This window comes from Salvia splendens, chromosome 21 (assembly GCF_004379255.2).
Source record: "Salvia splendens isolate huo1 chromosome 21, SspV2, whole genome shotgun sequence".
NCBI lineage: Eukaryota > Viridiplantae > Streptophyta > Magnoliopsida > Lamiales > Lamiaceae > Salvia > Salvia splendens.
The window spans coordinates 4,863,459-4,883,157 of record NC_056052.1 but is presented as its reverse complement, the minus strand read 5'-3'; the positions used below and the strand labels follow the sequence as shown (position 1 = coordinate 4,883,157).

The window sequence follows — 19,699 nt, the reverse complement described above, 5'->3', positions numbered from 1 at the left end:
CAGTTCAAGATGAGCATCCAGGCTGCAGTCCCCATTAGAGTGATTTGGCAGCCAACACCAGTCTGAATACATGATGGCCTTTTTTTGTCCTTTTACGAAAAAGAAATGTATTTGATGGTCGAATTACTTTTCATTAGCCGCAGTAACTAAAGGTCTCATTTATGCCAACTATATTTGTCAAGTCTCAGAAGGCGTTACTGTACTCATTCATGCAGCATATTTGACTCAGCATTGTCAAACAGCCTTTAAAAGAAATCTATCTAAGGTAGATATGCAGTATTCTACTATATAAGGGATCATCTAAGGTAAATATGCAGCCTATGAAAGCTCAATACAGCTTCACTAGTGGAAGCTTTCCATGTTGGCTCAGAGTTTATTCGACTGTTGGACTCGCTGCTGCCTCGACTATTGTGGGCCTGGCCCTTGTAGTTTCTTTATTTGGTTCCTTGGGATTAGTTATGGGCTGCGGGCTTAAATTTGCTCAAGAGAACAAAAGGAGGCTTTCTCCTTACAAGATGGACTTGTTTAGGATATTTTGGCCTTTGACCAGAAATGACGCTGTTCCGCTTGGGCTGGAGAGTTCTTTCTTCTGATTCTTCTTTTTACGGTTTGGATATTGGTCATATGATTTTATTCTAGAAATATTGTTCTACATTATGTTGGTTCTCCTGTAATCTAAGTTCTGCTCTCTCTACTCGTACAAAGAATCAAAGTTTTTTACTATTTCATAATGGGACTTAACTGCTATATCCCGTCTATACAATTCTTTCACTGAAGTGATCCATTGAATTCAAATAGCATGTAACAACTAGTAAGTGCTTTGATATGGAGTGAAAGGCTGAAGTAAAACAAGAACTGGAATTCAATATGAAAGAAGAACAATCCACCGAAGAGGCTAAGATAATCCTCCGAAGAGGCCTACGGTTGATACCGTCCTAATACACTTTATTTTCCGAGATATCTAGCTCTTCTAAAGAGGAGCTATTTATAGGGATCCTACTAACTCTAATCTAGGAAAGTGAATCAGCCCATAGATAAACAAGGAAACAAATCCTCAACATTTAAAGTAATCTTTCAACAATCTGCATAATAATGAAAATAATCTCAAGAGATAATGGAGATCATTAGCTTGATCTCTACCATGCTTTGTACAGCCAGCCACAAAGACAGAGAGGTCAAAAAATAGTGGAAAAAATTATGGATGCATTTTTTAAAACAATCTTAACTGCAAATAACATAACCAAAAAGGTTGCTTTTTTCAATGTATCATCATTTTGGCTAAATAGTACTCCCTCCGTCCTACAAGAATATGCACTTTCTAATTTTGAAAACTCTTTTCACTCTAATGAGGTGGGACACATTCTCCACTACCAATACTTTAATTACTTTTTCTCTCTGCCTCTCTCTTATTTTACCAAGTTTGCATTAAAACATGTGTCATAACCAAAGTGCATATTCTTTTGGGACGGAGGGAATCATGTAATTGAATGCTGTAAGAAGCTTAAATAAATGCCTACTTCACCAAACACCGCAAACTTCTCCTGAATTGCCTCTTGTAAGCGATCTTCAGCTTCATCTTCTGATCTCTCTGGATCATTGAAACATTGTAAGGATGAAATAGCCAGTACATTAGTTTACCATTATCAGGAGGTAAAGAATTACATACAGTGACAATTAGACACAGACAAAAGGCGCACATGATTCAAATATATGCAAAAAAGGGACATAGACATTAAAAATATAATCTCAAGTTGACGGTGGCTGACCAATAATGCGGAAAGATATCAATGGAATTATGAAAAGGAAACATAGTGATCATCCGAATATGATCAATGCGATTAATTATAATTCACTTCCTCTGACCGACTATTACCTGCAACTGCACCAATTGTTTTCTCCACATTTGGTAGGCTTTGCTCTGTACACACTCCTTCTCCACCTCCGAAGGTCCCCATGAAAAAGGTCCAGCAGACAAGTCGATGAATACCACCCACCTGGTATAAAACGACTACCAACTATTAAGAATCATGAAAAAAGAGAGAAGAGGGTGGGGGAGGACTTCACCTTTGATTTCCTATCCACGTATCTGTGAGACATTCAGCATGAAAACCATCCAAGTTTCCAGATTCTAAATCTTTCTTAGTAACAGGGTTCAGATTTTTTTTTTTCCTTCCAAAAACTGCAATAGATTTTGAAAGATCATACTCGAAGACTTCCCAGAGAGAAGCTTGATCACAAAAGGCTTTTGATTTTCTCAAGAGATTATTCAATGTATAAATTAGTGACTGGAGAATCTTTGTCTGCAAGGTCTTATTCTGCATTATTAATTAAAAAAGATTAGTGGAATATGAAAATGATCATGTACTGTAAACTAGTTTAGAATGGCTCTTTTCTGAAAAAAGAACAACAAAGTAAATCTGATCAATTAGTTGAGAAGAATCTTAAATTTGTCCTAAAATTTAAAACTGAATGTAATCAGATCGGAAATGGAACTCCTTGAGTATGTATTGAATAACTCTATGAAATAAGGCATGCAAAAGAGGCCAAAATCTGAGTGTAAAATCTGAGTCAGTGACTCAGTGACCTCACCAGCAAGGAGATATAAACACAACGCCAATTTTAAAACAAAGATTATTCTGTCAGACACAAACGGATGATGCAAACTGTTTCAAAATTTCTCCCGCTCTTTCTGCATTTCAGAATCCTTTGGTTTTTTCCTACCTCTGCTGGTATTTTCATTTCATTCTGAACCTTTTTCTATTTTCCCAGGTCTCTTTTGCACAATTAGTTCTCATAATAACACAACTATATGGAATCCACATCTTGTCAGAGACATATGTAATCAAAACAACCATGTATTCATAATAATCAGGTAAGACCAAAGATCAGAACTGAGTGTTCACTCCTTCAATACTAAAACATATTGCAAGAAACCAAGGCTAAACTCAATCTTTTAAACCTAGTTTTGAGTTAAACTATTTAGGGAAAAAAAATATGTTCTTTATTTGTCTGAGTTGAAGCTTTTTCAAATTGGGTTGCAACAGTATAAAGTCAAAGTGCATCAGAAATTGACCCCCTACACAGGTTAGATAGCATATTATACTGGACAGAAGTTGAAAATGTTTACTTATATGATGGTGACACCATGAAAGTGACAGAATAAGACATTAGGTCTCTACCATAATCTTTTCAATGGACTCGAATTGATCAGATTAGTAGAGCAGATAACTCTCTATAAGTAGATCAAGAGTGTATCAACGATTCATGATTCAAAGTGGATGGAATGTTGAGTAGATTTCTAAATTTTGGCACGACATATGCTTGTATTACAAAAATTATAGCTGGTAATAGTAATACTACAAAACAAACTAAAGCATGAACACAGTTCCTACTAATCCAGCAGTAATCCAATACAAGTATAGTTATGTTGAAAGGCATTAGCGCATGGCTCTGATCATAGTATAATATAAGATCAATATATAATAAATACCAGCAATTTAGAAGTAATTCATCGAGATCCTTTTAGAATAGAACTTTCAATACTTGTAAGTAATCATGAGTTGGTTAAAATGTTTTACAAGGCACTGTGTCCAAACTATACTAACTCCTCAATTTGAGAAATAATGATAATTAAACAAACCAAATATAGGTGTAGCCAATGTCTTCAGGTTGGTCTAGCTAGGAAAGGTATGTAAACTTATAAAAAAACTCTCACAAAAGACATGATAAATGTGTTGAGATTCTTCAGGATGGTGACGTTGCTCGTGATCAATGTTAATCTTGTAAAACGGTGCAAGAATTTCTCCAATTTTTGGAATTCTACTGTGTTCAAATATGTGATCAATTTTTGTGAACCATCACTCTAATTCTTCTGGATTTAGCTTAAAATCTGCAAAACAAGAGATAGGAGATAGTCATAAATTAAATCCACCTTGTCCAAAAAACAGCAAGGTGATTGAAGATCATTCCCAAAAGTAAATAGTGTATCTCCAGATACCTTGGTTCCCATTGCCTTCAAATCCAATGAAATCAAAGTTAACAGGCAAGGGAAGGTAGATTGAGTGAACTTCCAAAAGCTTGACATAATTTGCAATATTTCCTAATATCCAGAAAAATACAACTTCAAGTTCTGAACAAGTGCAGTAAAACTGTAAAAGGCATAAAAACTTCATGTACCCAAAGTAAAGAAAATGAAATGTATAAAGCAATCATGTACCCAATGTAATTCTTAGCTAACAGAATTATTGCAACTAAATATATTCATCAGATAATGCCAACTCAATCTCTAATGATATCTGACACATAAAAGTTCTTAAAAACATTTCTGATTTGAGTCCCACCAGGCAATTCAAACCATAACTGTGTACCACGCCTCCTCTAAAGAATCTTCTTTATCCTCAAAGACACTCCGTTTACTCTCGAGATGTAAAACCAACAAATGGCTGGACTTTATAACACTTAGCCTCATCTAAAGATCAAGCTACTAAAACTAGACAAGAATAAGTCAATAATCGGCCGTAGCAAAGTACAGTGACACATGGATAAGATCTTCAGACTAATTCCTAACACAAAATGCTCCAGTTTGAGATAGAACATTATGTGGAATATGACTGACAATTTTTGACACGACATGATAACACGAAACGAACCGGCACGAAATTAATGGGTTTGGGTCAGAACTTATTGGTTCGTGTCCTTATCGGGTCGACCCATTAAGGACACGAAAATTTCGTGTTGTGTTCATGTTATCCGTTAACAATACATGTTCATGTCAGGTTCGTGTTATCTGTTAACAAATAATATTTTAATATTATTAATTCTTATTATTTTCATTTTTCAATACTTATTAAATTGACTCTCATAGTGTTAAGGCCTTCCACCCTCAACAGCCACCGATCTCTCTACTCGGTGACAAACAGACTTTCCGGCGCCCTGTCGGGCAGTCAGACTCCTAGGTTTTTCACAAGATATCAACGAGATGTTGGGCAATAGATATTTTTATTCATGATAGGTTATGAACAAAATAGCCCTATTTATATTCTACGAACCCTAGGTTTGGTTCGACCTAATCCTAAACATCGGGAAAGAACCAACAAGAAAACCCGACGGCGCTTATAATTACGCTCGACTCAATTGCAAAAAATAATTAATAAAATATCCCAAAATAAAATACTAATGTTCGACTACTACTTAAAATAAAAGAAAGATAAATATGGAAATAACTACTTGGCAACGAAGTTGCCGAATCTGCTCGGAGGCTTTGTGTTCCTCGTCGGCTTTGACTTCGCGATGGAAGCTTCCTCTCGAACTCCCTTTGTCCGCCTATCCTCGTCACTCTTTCTCCTCTGTTCCACGACCGGTTCCTGCCGTGCTTGCGGTTCAGTTGGGATTGTATCAACCCCCCTCTCCATAGCAACATCCTTGTCCTCAAGGAGGATATTCGGAAACCTCTGCTGAATCACATCCAAAGGTTCCCATGTCGGCGACTCTGTACCGTCCGACCAACGAACCAACGCATGCTCCCTTGGTTGATCTCCATACCAAAGCATCCTCCTCTCCAGCACACGCCTCGACGAATCGCCGAATCTCCTTCTTCATATTTGGCAAATAGAACTCGGCGGTAACTCGGCGGAGAGTCCTTTCAAAACCCGGATGGCCCGCCGATTGGGAGCAATGATATTCAGTCAGGATCGGCGTACGCGCTGAAGACCGGGATCCCACAAAAATCCGTCTGTTATAGTAAACCAACCCATCCACCCACGACAAGTGAGGTGGGGCGCGTCCCTCCTGTATCTCCTTAGTCATTTCACGCATCTCTGGAGACGATGCAGTCTCACGCCGTAGCAGATCAAACAGTTGTGGAACCAGGCAGGCGGCTGCTGTCAGGAGAGCCCCGTCGGCCTGCACATTCCCGAGCTCCACGGTCTCTCCTCTGACCTCTGAACCCTCGTCGGTCGGCTCAGCGCGGCGTGAAAGTGCGTCTGCCGCACGATTTGAAGTGCCTTTTTTGTATTCTATCTTGAACTTGTACCCCATTAACTTCCTCACATAGAGCTGCTGATCCGAGGTTTGTACCACTTGCTGTAGTAATTCCTTCAAGCACTTTTGATCGCTTCGAATCACGAATTCACGCCCCAAGAGGTACTGGCGCCACTTTTGTACCGCCTCCACAATCGCGTACAATTCCTTGTGATACGTAGATGCCACATGACGTTGAGGACCCAGTTTCTTGCTGAAATAAGCTATGGGATGACTATCCTGCAACAAAACTGGCCCAATGCCCAAATCAGACGCGTCGGTCTCTATACAGAACTAGCGATCAAAATCCGGCAAACGAAGAACCGGTGCCGAAGTCATCGCTGTTTTTAAGTTCCCAAAGCTCTCCTCAGCATCAGTAGACCAGTTGAAGGAATCTTTCTTGAGCAACTCGGTTAATGGAGCCGCAATCATAGCGTAGCCTGCAATAAAACGATGGTAGTAACCCGTCAAACCCAAAAAACCTCGGAGCTGTTTAACCGACTTGGGTGTAGGCCAGGTCGTCATGGCGTCAATTTTACTAGGATCAGCCTTCAGAAAGCCCTCACTGATTAAGTGCCCCAAATATTCCACCGTGGAGCTACAAAAAAGAGCACTTCTATTATAGCTATGTCAATAGCCATGTCAAACAAATCATATACTATGTTTAAACAAGCATATACTCTGTTTTATAGCTATGTCAATAGCTATTGTATGAAATGAAACACAATAAATCTATATCAATAACTCTTTCTGGTTCAATCTACAGTCATCCTAACAGCTATTCAAACAAGCATATACTGTTATTATAGCTATGTCAATAGCTATTGTATGAAATGTCAATAATCTTAAAAATTTAAACAAATCCTTAACTGGAAGGTGATGCTTCCAATTGCGATTCTACCATGGCTAATCAACAAAATAATTCAGCAGAAATCGAATTCATAAGAAAACAAATCCACATTTGTTTTAATACACTTAAATCGAAGCAATACTTAAAATTTGAATCAATTGCTGAACCTGAAGAAGTCGGAACCACCGCTGATGTGAACGCCTATTCTCTTCGATCGGCGCTTCAACCGATTCAGCTACAATCGGCGCTTCAACCGATTCTCTTCGAATTTGGTCTTCAATCGTCATTGTAGAAATTTATGTTTGAAGGTTTACGATTTGAATTTTGAAGATCAGCAATTTTGTGTTTGCACAGTTGTATGAATTATATGAAGATCAGAAGATATTTCAGCGAGAGTTTTAGAGATGGTTTTAGAAAATGATTTCAAATCTAATTTTATTTTTTTCCGCCATTTGATTAATGAAATGACACTTATACCCCCGTGTTGACATAATGTGATAGCTGTTGATATTTAGTTAATCTTGTGGATTAGTGGCTGATATTCCATCTCATTTCTCAATTTAGCTAAATAATCTCAAATCTGAAACAAAATAAAAATTAACAATGTAAAAGGGCATGCCTGACTGAATATATCACCAAACATCAACTCATGCAAAATATTATAGAGTAAAGGCCAAAATTGGTCCTGAACATATAGCCATTTTACGATTTTGGTCATAAACATTATCTTTTGGATTTTTTGGTCCTGCACATATGGATATTTGATCATTTTGGTCCTCCGTCAACATTTTCGTTAAAAACTAATGGTCAACATTATCTTTTGGATTTTTTGGTCCTGCACATATGGATATTTGATCATTTTGGTCCTGCACATATGGAATTTTGATCATTTTGGTCCTCCGTCAACATTTTCGTTAAAAATTAACGGTCAACGGCCGATTTTTGACTAAAACAATGGGTTGGGTCGGGTCGTGTTTGGGTCGGGTTTGGGTTACACGTTAAGAAAAAAAATAATTATTTTTTATTAATTAAAAAATTATAAAACTTTAATTTTTAGTTATTTTTGTTGATTAAAAATATTATAACGACTAAAACATGATGTTATTATACGATTTAAACATGATATTACACGATAAAATAAAAAATTACCAAATTAAAATAATCATTTTTTAATCAAAATAATAAAATTAAAGTATACTAATATTAAATCTATATAATAAAATTAAATAATTAAAAATTTATTTTTAATAAAATCTAAGCATAATATTTTCTTCAAATTCATGAAAAAATTAATTAAAAAATACTATACTTTAATTTTATTAATTAAAAAATATTAATTAATTTTTTAAGAATATTATGCTTAGATTTTAACGAAAATATTATGCTTAGATTTTAAGAAAATATTATTTTTTCTTAACGTGTAACCCAAACCCGACCCAAACACGACCCGACCCAACCCATTGTTTTAGTCAAAAATCGGCCGTTGACCGTTAGTTTTTAACGAAAATATTGACGGAGGACCAAAATGGTCAAAATTCCATATGTGCAGGACCAAAATGATCAAATGTCCATATGTGCTGGACCAAAAAATCTAAAAGATAATGTTGACCGTTAGTTTTTAACGGAAATATTGACGGAGAACCAAAATGATCAAATGATCATATGTGCAGGACCAAAAAATTCAAAAGATAATGTTTAGGACCAAAATCATAAAATGACTATATGTTCAGGACCAATTTTGGCATTTACTCAATATTATAACAATATTAATAACCACAAATGAAGCTATGAAACACAGATTTTAATCGTATAGCCCTTAGGTGGGTGTCGTATAGCCCGTATAGGGCGGACATCCTATGGTAAATCGTATAGCCACATCATACTGTATAGTCCTTATAGAACGAAGATCATATAACCGTTATACAAATTGTAGTATCCTTATTTATTTGAATATAAGAATAATTTAGTTATACATATTATTGTAAATAAAAAAAACTAAAATATTATAATAAATGTATAAAATCACTGAATTCATGAAAAAATTATCTGCATTCCGAAAAATTAAAATTAAATAAAAAAATTTGCCCTCATAGTATTTTAACCATATTGCTACAAGTTCATTGTCGACTTATAGTGTATTATTTGAGAATTAGTCCCATAACCATTTTAGCCAAAATTCTAAATCATACTCCTAGGTTTTAGACATTTTTGGGATGACACGAGTTTGAATGCACAGTTAATAAAATATGAGTGAAATATTTTTAGTGGATGAGCAGGCTTATAAATTAGAGAAATTTTTTTCACAACCGAGCGAACTAGAGAGTAAGAGAAGCCGATACATGCTTCTCCTTGTTTAATTGAAGTATTTTTGTTACTAATAGAGTAATTATTAAGGGTTGGGCCAGAATAATTCAAGTTAGAGCATTAGCAATGGGGCGCCCTAAGGCGGGCCCTATGGCGCGCCACGTCAGCAGTTTTATCCTCCTACCTCCCCACCTGCAATGGGGCGCCCTAAGGCGCGCCCTAAGGTGCGCCCTATAAAAAGGGCGCGCCACATCATCATTTTATTGTTTTGTTTAATTAATTTAACTGTTTTCAAATAACAAGTAACGAGTAAATAAAAAACGGTCTAAATAACAAACGGCGAAGTTTTAATAAAAAAAAGTTACATCATTGAACTAATAAAAAAAAAACTAAGTCGGACCAATTCCCAACTTCCGACGCAGCTCATCGAGTAACGCCCGGAGATATTCGGCTTCATCGGGGTCGGTACACTTCTTGAGGGCCCTGTGCGGAGACGGCTCCATGTCAGACAACCCATACGATTCCGTACTGAAATCGGGATCGTAATGGGTGTTGGTGTCGAACGAACGATAATCGTCGGGTTCTGTACCCGGCCAATGCGCCCCTGCGCTAAACGTAGGACTATTGGGGCTTGAATCCATTTCGTAGTAATTATGTAAATGTAAGTTTCGAAAATGAAATCGCGTGAAATGAAATGTTACAAGTGAACGGTATTTATAAAAAAACGAAACTGCGTGCCATCGTCCGCGACCTCCACAATGGGGCAGACGATGGCCATCGTCCGTGCTATCCTCCGCGACCGAAGTATAGGGCGCGACTATCGTCCGCGCCCTATGGCGCGCACCCGCAATGGATGCGGACGATGGATGGCGCGGACGATGCGCGCCATCAGGCGTGCCATCGTCCGCCCATTGCGGATGCTCTTAGGGCTGGAGTTTCAAATTTGGGGCAATGGATTTAAATGGGAAAGGATTTAAGGTTGGGCGATTTAATTATTTTGTTCGGGCCAATTAATTAGTTCACGGATTAACTAATTAATTTCTCGGATCTTACTAACTCAAAGGAGTTCGAGAATTTTTAATGAAGAATACAATGGACGTAAGAGCATGCATCATTTTTAAATTAAATTATTTTTTAAAGCTTGATGTAACATGTTATATTCTTACAAAAATGATGATTTTTGCATGCCATGTAAAGCCCGAACGGAAAGTTGAGTTGAAGAAGTAAGCAAATAAGGTGGGCTTTTTTAAAAATATACTTCCTCCGTTCCCGATTAAGGGTCACACTTTGACCGGGCACGAGTTTTAAGAAATGTAAAGAAAAGTTGGTTGAAAAAGTTATTGGAATGTGGGACCCACTTTTTATATTGGTTTTATAACAAAATGTGAGTGAAGTGAGTTAGTGGAATGTGGAACCTACATACCATTTATGGTAAAAATGAAATGTGACTCTTAATTGAAGACAGACCGAAATGGAAAAGTGTGACTCTTAATCGGGGATGGAGGGAGTATATATCATTGTGGGCTTTCTTTTCAAATAAGGATTATGCGCTAAGTATGTTTTGATGTGAGAACTGATGTGGATTATGTATGTCATGCCATATTTTGTTTTTGATGGAACCAATCTGAAGTTGTTTTGTCATGTATGCTTAATCCAATCCGGGTCCCAGTAAGGTTGTAAACCTTACTCGAACTAGTGTACACATATGGTAAATTGGGTGCTATCTTTCAAGTTAGCTGGTCTAGTGACTTGGAATATGACTACATTCTCTGTCATGTCTGCTCAGATATGGTAGGATGATGATGAATGTTGATGGATGATGGACTGCACAACCATGTTTTACTGACAAACTTTGTTTTTATAAAAATATATTATTTTTATTAAGTGTTCACTTATTGCATCAAGTACTTAGCCTTACATATGATTTTAAAAATGTGCAGGTTAAGTGATGATAGAAGCGGTGGGTGTTTAGCAAGTTCAATGAACATGTATGTCTAGTTTAGTTTTCTGAATGTGTCATGTATTCATACATGACATCATTCCATGTCTAGAATGCTTCCACTGAGAGTAATTCTTTTCAATTGTTTACTACTGAGATTTTATTTCGTTGAGTTTTGAGATGATACTATGGTTTTCTTTCAAGCTTTTCTTATTTTTTCAAGTTACGATCAAATGGGTGATGTTTTCATTTCTTCCTCGCTCATTCAATCATTCTCTAATCGCGATCAACTGAGCTTTCCTTCTTTAGAAAGTGCAATCGTGACAGGTTCAAGTGTAACTGTATGTTGGAATAAAACCAAATCCAATAGTTTAACTTTTATATGATCATCTCCCACACAATACACTAGAATAGTCCAATAATTTAACTACACAATACACAGAATTAATATTGTTTCATCGTAACCTTGTACAATTTCTGAAAGCAATGCTCTGTGTTACAGAATAGATCCTTTGGAGTAGGATCTTACTCCTTAACAAAAGCTCAAGAAGGATTCTTACGAAAAGGAAACTCAAGAAGATATTAAAGCTGAGAATAGAACCCAACACGTAATCCTTCAAATATGTGGGTTGTTTTCTAGCAAGGGCTAATTGACGATGGGTGTAATACCCCGAAAAAAAAAGAGAAAAAAAAATCAAATTAAATCAAATTAAATCTTTTTCCTGTTGACTTGGTCACCAAGTTAATAATTCAAATTTAATTAAAGATTCTGGAGAGATTTTCCTCCCCGTGATCTGCAAATAAAATACTAAACAAATCCAAAATTTTCAAAATCACGTTCAAAAAAAAAGAAAATCGCCTCCCACTCTTTTCTCCACATTGAAAACTTCCTCCCCTCACTCCATAAATCTCTCCCCCATTTAAACCAAATCTCCACATATATATCTCCCCATGATTCCACGTTTTATTTAGTCCAATCAATTCCATGAAAAGTAATCGGGAAATTTATTAATTATCAAAAATTCAAGCATTCAACTAGCAGAGACCTAAATATGCCCTCCAGTCACCAGGATACTCCTCTTTCCGGCATAGAATCGAGCATGGGCGGAGAAATCGGAAACATCGTCGGCACTCTCCATGCGTGGACGACAGCGATGGCGATGACGGCAGCAGCGGCGAGGCTGCTGAACGACGTGCTGGAGGAAGGCAGCGCCGGCTCGGTGCTGGCAGCAGCGACCACGTCTGCACGGCAGTACGATCTGCACCGAGCAGCAGCGGCGATGCGACGTCGACTGCACCGTGACAGCAGCGGCGAGCGGACTGCGCAGCCCACGACGGCGGTGGAGAAAGCATGACGACGCTGTGCAATTGAAACGGGAAAAGAGGGAGAGTTCACGGTCGCGACGACGACTACTCGGCGGACAACGACTGTCTCGATCTGGAGCAGCGGCGGCTGGACTTCGGCAGTGACGGAGAGAAGAGGAGACGGCAGTGCTTGGTGCAGCAGCTCGCGTGGCGAAGAACGGTGGCAGCGGCAATGCCGAGTTTTGCCGGAGGGAAGAAACGAGGGAGAAAAGAAAGTTGCTGCTCAAATTTGGAGATTTGTTCCTCTAAATGTTAAGTTAGAAGAGAGGGAAACGAAAGAGAGGTGGAAGAGAGAAGAAGAAAAAGGAAAAGAATTTGGAAACTTCAAAATCCTTGGATTTCACGTAAGGTGAGAAAAGTGGAAGTTTTGGGCCTTTTCTTTATTTAAATGATTGGGCCATGTGAATTAATTTTAAGTGTTGGGCCATGTGTTTTGATTAAGGAAATGGATTACATTAAATCAATGGGTGACTTCACGCACGCTTCTTGAGAACGGAACGGAAAGATAAAGTTGACAATTAAGAGAACGAGGTGGGCTTTCGAACTAAATTATTTTCAAGAGCTTGCGATTTATTATACCCGGTTTGAGCATCTTTTAAGTGATGAATTGCTTTCTAAGTTTGATTCTCAATTATTATTTTATTCGATGATGATGTGATTTATGTGCTTAAAGTGAAATGATTTAAGTGAAAGTGATGTTATGTGATATATGTGTTGATTTATCGAGTGGTTTGTGATTTGCTCGACTTGTTGATGTGATGTGAGATGATGCTCGACCTTGACAAAGAAAAATGATTTATGCTTCAAATACGTTTTTGAGGAAAATAAAGTTTGCAAAGGGAATGTCATGCCATGCTTTTATTTGAGAAATGCCTATCTGTTTGTTTAGCAAGGGAGTTGTCCCTACTAGACCTATTGAAATAGAATTCGGGTCTGATTAGGAAGTGAGTTCCTACTCAGGCTAGTGTACACCACGTAGATCGTGCGCTATCTCTTCGAGTTGGCCGGTCTAGTGACTTTGAATGTGGCCGCATTCCTTGTCATGTATGTTGAGATTGTTGAGATGATGTTGTTGATGTTGTTGAGATGATGATGTTGATGATTGCTTAGTGGGGAGTGAGTCCCTACTATGAGTTTAATCGAATTCGGGTCCTAGCAAGGGTGTGTCCCTGCTTGGGCTAGTGTACACGATGAGGACTGTGAGTCATCGAACGGGTTGGCCGGTTTTCGTACTCGTGGAAAGTGGCCCCTTTACACGGCACCTTAAAGAACAGATATGGCAGTTTCTTAAATAATTCAAGGAGAAATGGTTGTGTTTTGAAATGAAGAGGAAAAAGGATTTAAGGATGAGTTGAAAGTTTGTGTTTGAGATATTTTTAGTGTCTCGGGCCTTTTCAAGTTAAAACCCCGAGGTCACTCAATGGTGGCATGATATAACTGTTTTTTTAAATTGTTTTGGCATTTGTTCACTGAGTACATCAAGTACTCAGCACTGCATGTGTTTTCCCTATGTGCAGGTTGAGCGGTGACGAGCGCGGTGGGTGTTGAGCATAAAAGTGAAGAATGTCAATCAAATGTCTAGAATATGTTGTGTCTTCATACATAACATTATTCTACTCTCGAAATGCTTCCGCTAAATATTGTTTCTTTTGAGTTCGTGTATTGTTGAGATATTTTCATTTGGAGTTGTTGATTGTTGAAATGATACTCTGATTTTATTCGAGCTATTCTCATTTATTTCGAGCTATGGTCGAGTTGTGCTGTTTTCCCCTTTCTTCCCTGCTTCTTTAATCCTCCCCTAGTCGCGATCAACCGTGTTTTCTATCCTTAGAAAATGCGGGCGTGACAGAGTGGTATCAGAGCCAGGTTTTTCCTTCCGCTCTGGACTCGATAGTCTTTTTCTGTCTTAGTCTAGTCTTGTTTCGCTAGACTAAAATAATAATGATAATAATAATGATAATAATTATGCATTGAAGGCTCAACATCCAGCTTCGCCGCGCTCAATCAAGAAAGAGGTAATTTATTTTTATGAAAAATTGTTATGAGAAAGTTTTCATGAAAGGAGATGAGAAGCTATAGTTAGGAAAACAAAGTATGTTTTACAATGGGATAGAAGAGAAAAAAAGAGTGTTTTACAATGGGATAGAAGAACTATGGTTATTAAAACAAAGTATGTTTTACAATGGGATAGAAGAGCTATGGTTATTAAAACAAAGTATGTTTTACAATGGGATAGAGGAGCTATGGTTATGAAAACAAAGTATGTTTTACAACGGGATAGAGGAGTTGTGGTTATAAAAAAATATATATATACTTGTGTTTTGCGAGAAGTTGAAAATCTATGGTGATAGAAAGATGTATGTCTTGCAATGGGATGGCTTGTCTTTTATGAAAAGATTTGATCAATAGAAAATACTATGCTTATGAATTTTTTGAAAATTTTTGAGTTTCGAGAAAAATAGTTTTAACTTTTTTCGTTTGGAAAAATTGAGCTATGTAAGTGTGATGATATTTATGTTATGAGGTGCAAAGTATGATGCGTTATTCTATGGAGTGTTTTATACGAAGGATGAATGTTGATGCGAAAGTACGTTTTAGTTTTGAGTCAAAACTCTTAAAAGTGAGATGTGGAAAATTTTGAGGAAAGTGTGAAAGTGTAAAGAAAATTTTGTTTCAAAAGTTTTGAATATAAATATGAAGTTCGAAAGTGTTTTTCTATGCGATGTGAAAATATTGTGTGTTTATCTTGTGGTATGAATGACGTTAATTGTGGTAGATGTTGAGATGTGAGATGATGAAGTATGTTGCGAACATAGAGTGCTTATGTTGTAGGCTAGACTGGGTATGCGCGAACCGTAGTCTTAAGTTGAAATAATCTATCACTTGCCCGAGTGACGAAAACGAACGAGAATCTGAAAGTGTGGGGCGAATCCCTAATGTGTCAAGGCACGACGAGGCAAGGAGATCGAGAGTGCGAATGGAGGCCGGTGAACCATGAAACTTTTTCTATTCTTGGAATGGCGCGAAACGTTGGAGCAAGCTTGATGTGTGAACTATATTATTATTTCCTACGTTTTCCTTGAACGACAAGAACAAAAAGAATACGAGGAAGATTTCAAGAAGTGGAAGATAGCGAAGACGAAATGAAATTCAAACGCAAAAGAGGGTGCAAGACAGGGAGGGATGATGCAAAGTGCGCGATTTAATTTAATATAGTCGAATCTCGCGTAATTTATCAAAAATGGCAGTGATATGACTTTCAACTACAATGTTAATTAAACGACATGATGAAGCTGCTTGGAAGGCAAGATGATGGAGAAATTCTATATTCAAAGGACGTAAGCAAATTTCAGGACGAAATTTCTGTTAAGATGGGTAGATTGTAATACCCCGAAAAAAAAGAGAAAAAAAATTAAATTAAATCAAATTAAATCTTTTTCCTGTTGACTTGGTCACCAAGTTAATAATTCAAATTTAATTAAAGATTCTGGAGAGATTTTCCTCCTCCGTGATCTGCAAATAAAATACCAAACAAATCCAAAATTTTCAAAATCACGTTAAAAAAAAAAAGAAAATCACCTCCTACTCTTTTCTCCACATTGAAAACTGTCTCCCCTCACTCCATAAATCTCTCCCCCATTAAAACCAAATCTCCACATATATATCTCCCCATGATTCCAGGTTTTATTTAGTCCAATCAATTCCATGAAAAGTAATGGGGAAATTTATTAATTATCAAAAATTCAAGCATTCAACTAGCAGATACCTAAATATGCCCTCCAGTCACCAGGATACTCCTCTTTCCGGCATAGAATCGAGCATGGGCGGAGAAATCGGAAGCATCGTCGGCACTCTCCATGCGTGGACGACAGCGATGGCGATCACGGCAGCAGCGGCGAGGCTGCTGAACGACGTGCTGGAGGAAGGCGGCGCCGGCTCGGTGCTGGCAGCAGCGACCACGTCTGCACGGCAGTACGATCTGCACCGAGCAGCAGCGGCGATGCGACGTCGACTGCACCGTGACAGCAGCGGCGAGCGGTGGAGAAAGCATGACGACGCTGTGCAATTGAAACGGGAAAAGAGGGAGAGTTCACGGTCGCGACGACGACTGCTCGGCGGACAACGGCTGTCTCGATCTGGAGCAGCGGCGGCTGGACTTCGGCAGTGACGGAGAGAAGAGGAGACGGCAGTGCTTGGTGCAGCAGCTCGCGTGGCGAAGAACGGTGGCAGCGGCAATGCCGAGTTTGCCGGAGGGAAGAAACGAGGGAGAAAAGAAAGTTGCTGCTCAAATTTGGAGATTTGTTCCTCTAAATGTTAAGTTAGAAGAGAGGGAAACGAAAGAGAGGTGGAAGAGAGAATAAGAAAAAGGAAAAGAATTTGGAAACTTCAAAATCCTTGGATTTTACGTAAGGTGAGAAAAGTGGAAGTTTTGGGCATTTTCTTTATTTAAATGATTGGGCCATGTGAATTAATTTTAAGTGTTGGGCCATGTGTTTTGATTAAGGAAATGGATTACATTAAATCAATGGGTGACTTCACGCACGCTTCTTGAGAACGGAACGGAAAGATAAAGTTGACAATTAAGAGAACGAGGTGGGCTTTCGAACTAAATTATTTTCAAGAGCTTGCGATTTATTATACCCGGTTTGAGCATCTTTTAAGTGATGAATTGCTTTCTAAGTTTGATTCTCAATTATTATTTTATTCGATGATGATGTGATTTATGTGCTTAAAGTGAAATGATTTAAGTGAAAGTGATGTTATGTGATATATGTGTTGATTTATCCAGTGGTTTGTGATTTGCTCGACTTGTTGATGTGATGTGAGATGATGCTCGACCTTGACAAAGAAAAATGATTTATGCTTCAAATACGTTTTTGAGGAAAATAAAGTTTGCAAAGGGAATGTCATGCCATGCTTTTGTTTGAGAATTGCCTATCTGTTTGTTTAGAAAGGGAGTTGTCCCTACTAGACCTATTGAAATAGAATTCGGGTCTGATTAGGAAGTGAGTTCCTACTCAGGCTAGTGTACACCACGTAGATCGTGCGCTATCTCTTCGAGTTGGCCGGTCTAGTGACTTTGAATGTGGCCGCATTCCTTGTCATGTATGTTGAGATTGTTGAGATGATGTTGTTGATGTTGTTGAGATGATGATGTTGATGATTGCTTAGTGGGGAGTGAGTCCCTACTATGAGTTTAATCGAATTCGTGTCCTAGCAAGGGTGCGTCCCTGCTTGGGCTAGTGTACACGATAAGGACTATGAGTCATCGAACGGGTTGGCCGGTTTTCATACTCGTGGAAAGTGGCCCCCTTACACGGCACCTTAAAGAACAGATATGGCAGTTTCTTAAATAATTCAAGGAGAAATGGTTGTGTTTTGAAATGAAGAGGAAAAAGGATTTAAGGATGAGTTGAAAGTTTGTGTTTGAGATATTTTTAGTGTCTCGGGCCTTTTCAAGTTAAAACCCCGAGGTCACTCAATGGTGGCATGATATAACTGTTTTTTAAATTGTTTTGGCATTTGTTCACTGAGTACATCAAGTACTCAGCACTGCATGTGTTTTCCCTATGTGCAGGTTGAGCGGTGACGAGCGCGGTGGGTGTTGAGCATAAAAGTGAAGAATGTCAATCAAATGTCTAGAATATGTTGTGTCTTCATACATAACATTATTCTACTCTCGAAATGCTTCCGCTAAATATTGTTTCTTTTGAGTTCGTGTATTGTTGAGATATTTTCATTTGGAGTTGTTGATTGTTGAAATGATACTCTGATTTTATTCGAGCTATTCTCATTTGTTTCGAGCTATGGTCGAGTTGTGCTGTTTTCCCCTTTCTTCCCCGCTTCTTTAATCCTCCCCTAGTCGCGATCAACCGTGTTTTCTATCCTTAGAAAATGCGGGCGTGACAATGGGCTTCTGCTATTGGGCCTCCGATTGGATTTTAAGTGCAGGGCTGCTTGCTCCGTTTCTTCAGCTGATGGGTGTTGGGCCTGAAACAGTGGGCTCTCGGTAACACTCTGTTTCTTGAAACGTGTATTGGATAATGGAAAGTTTAGGTTAAATGAGACATTAATAAATTTGAAAATGTGCTTGCACTTTAATGTAATATCAGCCTATAAATTTTTTTATGAATAGATGAATTGGGCGTATTCGTTTTGTAATGAAGTCATAATGTAAAATTCAAATCCATAATACTACTTTATTCCAGAATAATTCGCTTACAACTTTATTATTAATAAGAAAGCTTGACAAAATGGGTAGAAGTAAATTATTAGCCTTCAGCCGGAGACGGGCCTTCCCCGGGAGGTCCCTCGTCCCCATCTGAGGAATCTTCTGGTGGTCCCTCATCACCACTAGAAGGTCCCTCGGCGCCATCAGGAGGACCTTCTGGTGGTCCCTCATCGTCACTTGGAGGTCCCTCGCCACCACCTGAAGGACCTTCTGGTGGTCCCTCATCGTCACCTGGAGGTCCCTCGCCGCCACCTGAAGGACCTTCTGGTGGTCCCTCATCACCACCTGGAGGTCCTTCTGGTGGTCTCTCATCACCACCAGGAGGTCCGCCACTTGGAGGGCCATTGCCACCGGGACTGCCGCCTCCTCCTCCTCCGCCTCCGCTATTACAATCCTTGGTGCAAACGCATTTAAAGAATTTGCAACGTCCACTAACGAAACCTTCAGTCTCACAAACAGTTCCACAATTGTTACTGCTAAAGCAAACACCTCTGAATGCTGTGCTCCGCCCTTCACACAGTGCTGCTTCGCTCAGCATTCCCATCATTTCCTCTGCATTTCAAATATCATACAATCAGTAAATGTGACTAACTCAAAAACTAAGGTAACTAATTTTTAGAGACATACAAACAATTAAATAAGGAATACTTATGATAGAATGATTAAAACACAAGATTGAGTAATTGAAAGATAAGATGGTCAAAACAAACTCAAATTAATCAAAAGTGGATTAATTAACTTTTAAACGCCCTCTACAAACAAAACTTACGTAAGACCAAGAGATGGAGAATCAGAAGCTGGAATTTTCTGAGACTAACACCCATATTGGAAGTGAAGTTTCAAACCCTAATATCAAAATGAACAATTTGGAGGACTCTTTATAGTGAAAGAAATGTTCATATGCTACATGATTTTTCCCTATCAAGTTAATTGCATTCATATTATTTTCCCATGAGTTCTATTTTGTGATATAATTCTCTCTTTCACAGAA

General features: G+C 38.3%; 1 protein-coding gene and 1 long non-coding RNA gene across 2 annotated transcripts; both read right to left on the bottom strand.

Moving 5' to 3' along the window:
• Nucleotides 1-3,572: 3,572 nt before the first annotated feature.
• On the bottom strand, nucleotides 3,573-4,448 carry LOC121784663. Its single transcript, XR_006046756.1, has 3 exons — nucleotides 4,341-4,448; nucleotides 3,998-4,099; nucleotides 3,573-3,889 (listed from the first exon to the last, which is right to left on the bottom strand). It is a non-coding gene; the product is annotated as an uncharacterized LOC121784663 (long non-coding RNA).
• A 14,300-nt stretch (nucleotides 4,449-18,748) lies between these two features.
• Nucleotides 18,749-19,255, bottom strand: LOC121784087 (basic salivary proline-rich protein 1-like). Its single transcript, XM_042182267.1, has one exon. It carries the CDS (start codon nucleotides 19,253-19,255, stop codon nucleotides 18,749-18,751), a length of 507 nt encoding a protein of 168 aa, XP_042038201.1.
• Between the last annotated feature and the right edge of the window lie 444 nt (nucleotides 19,256-19,699).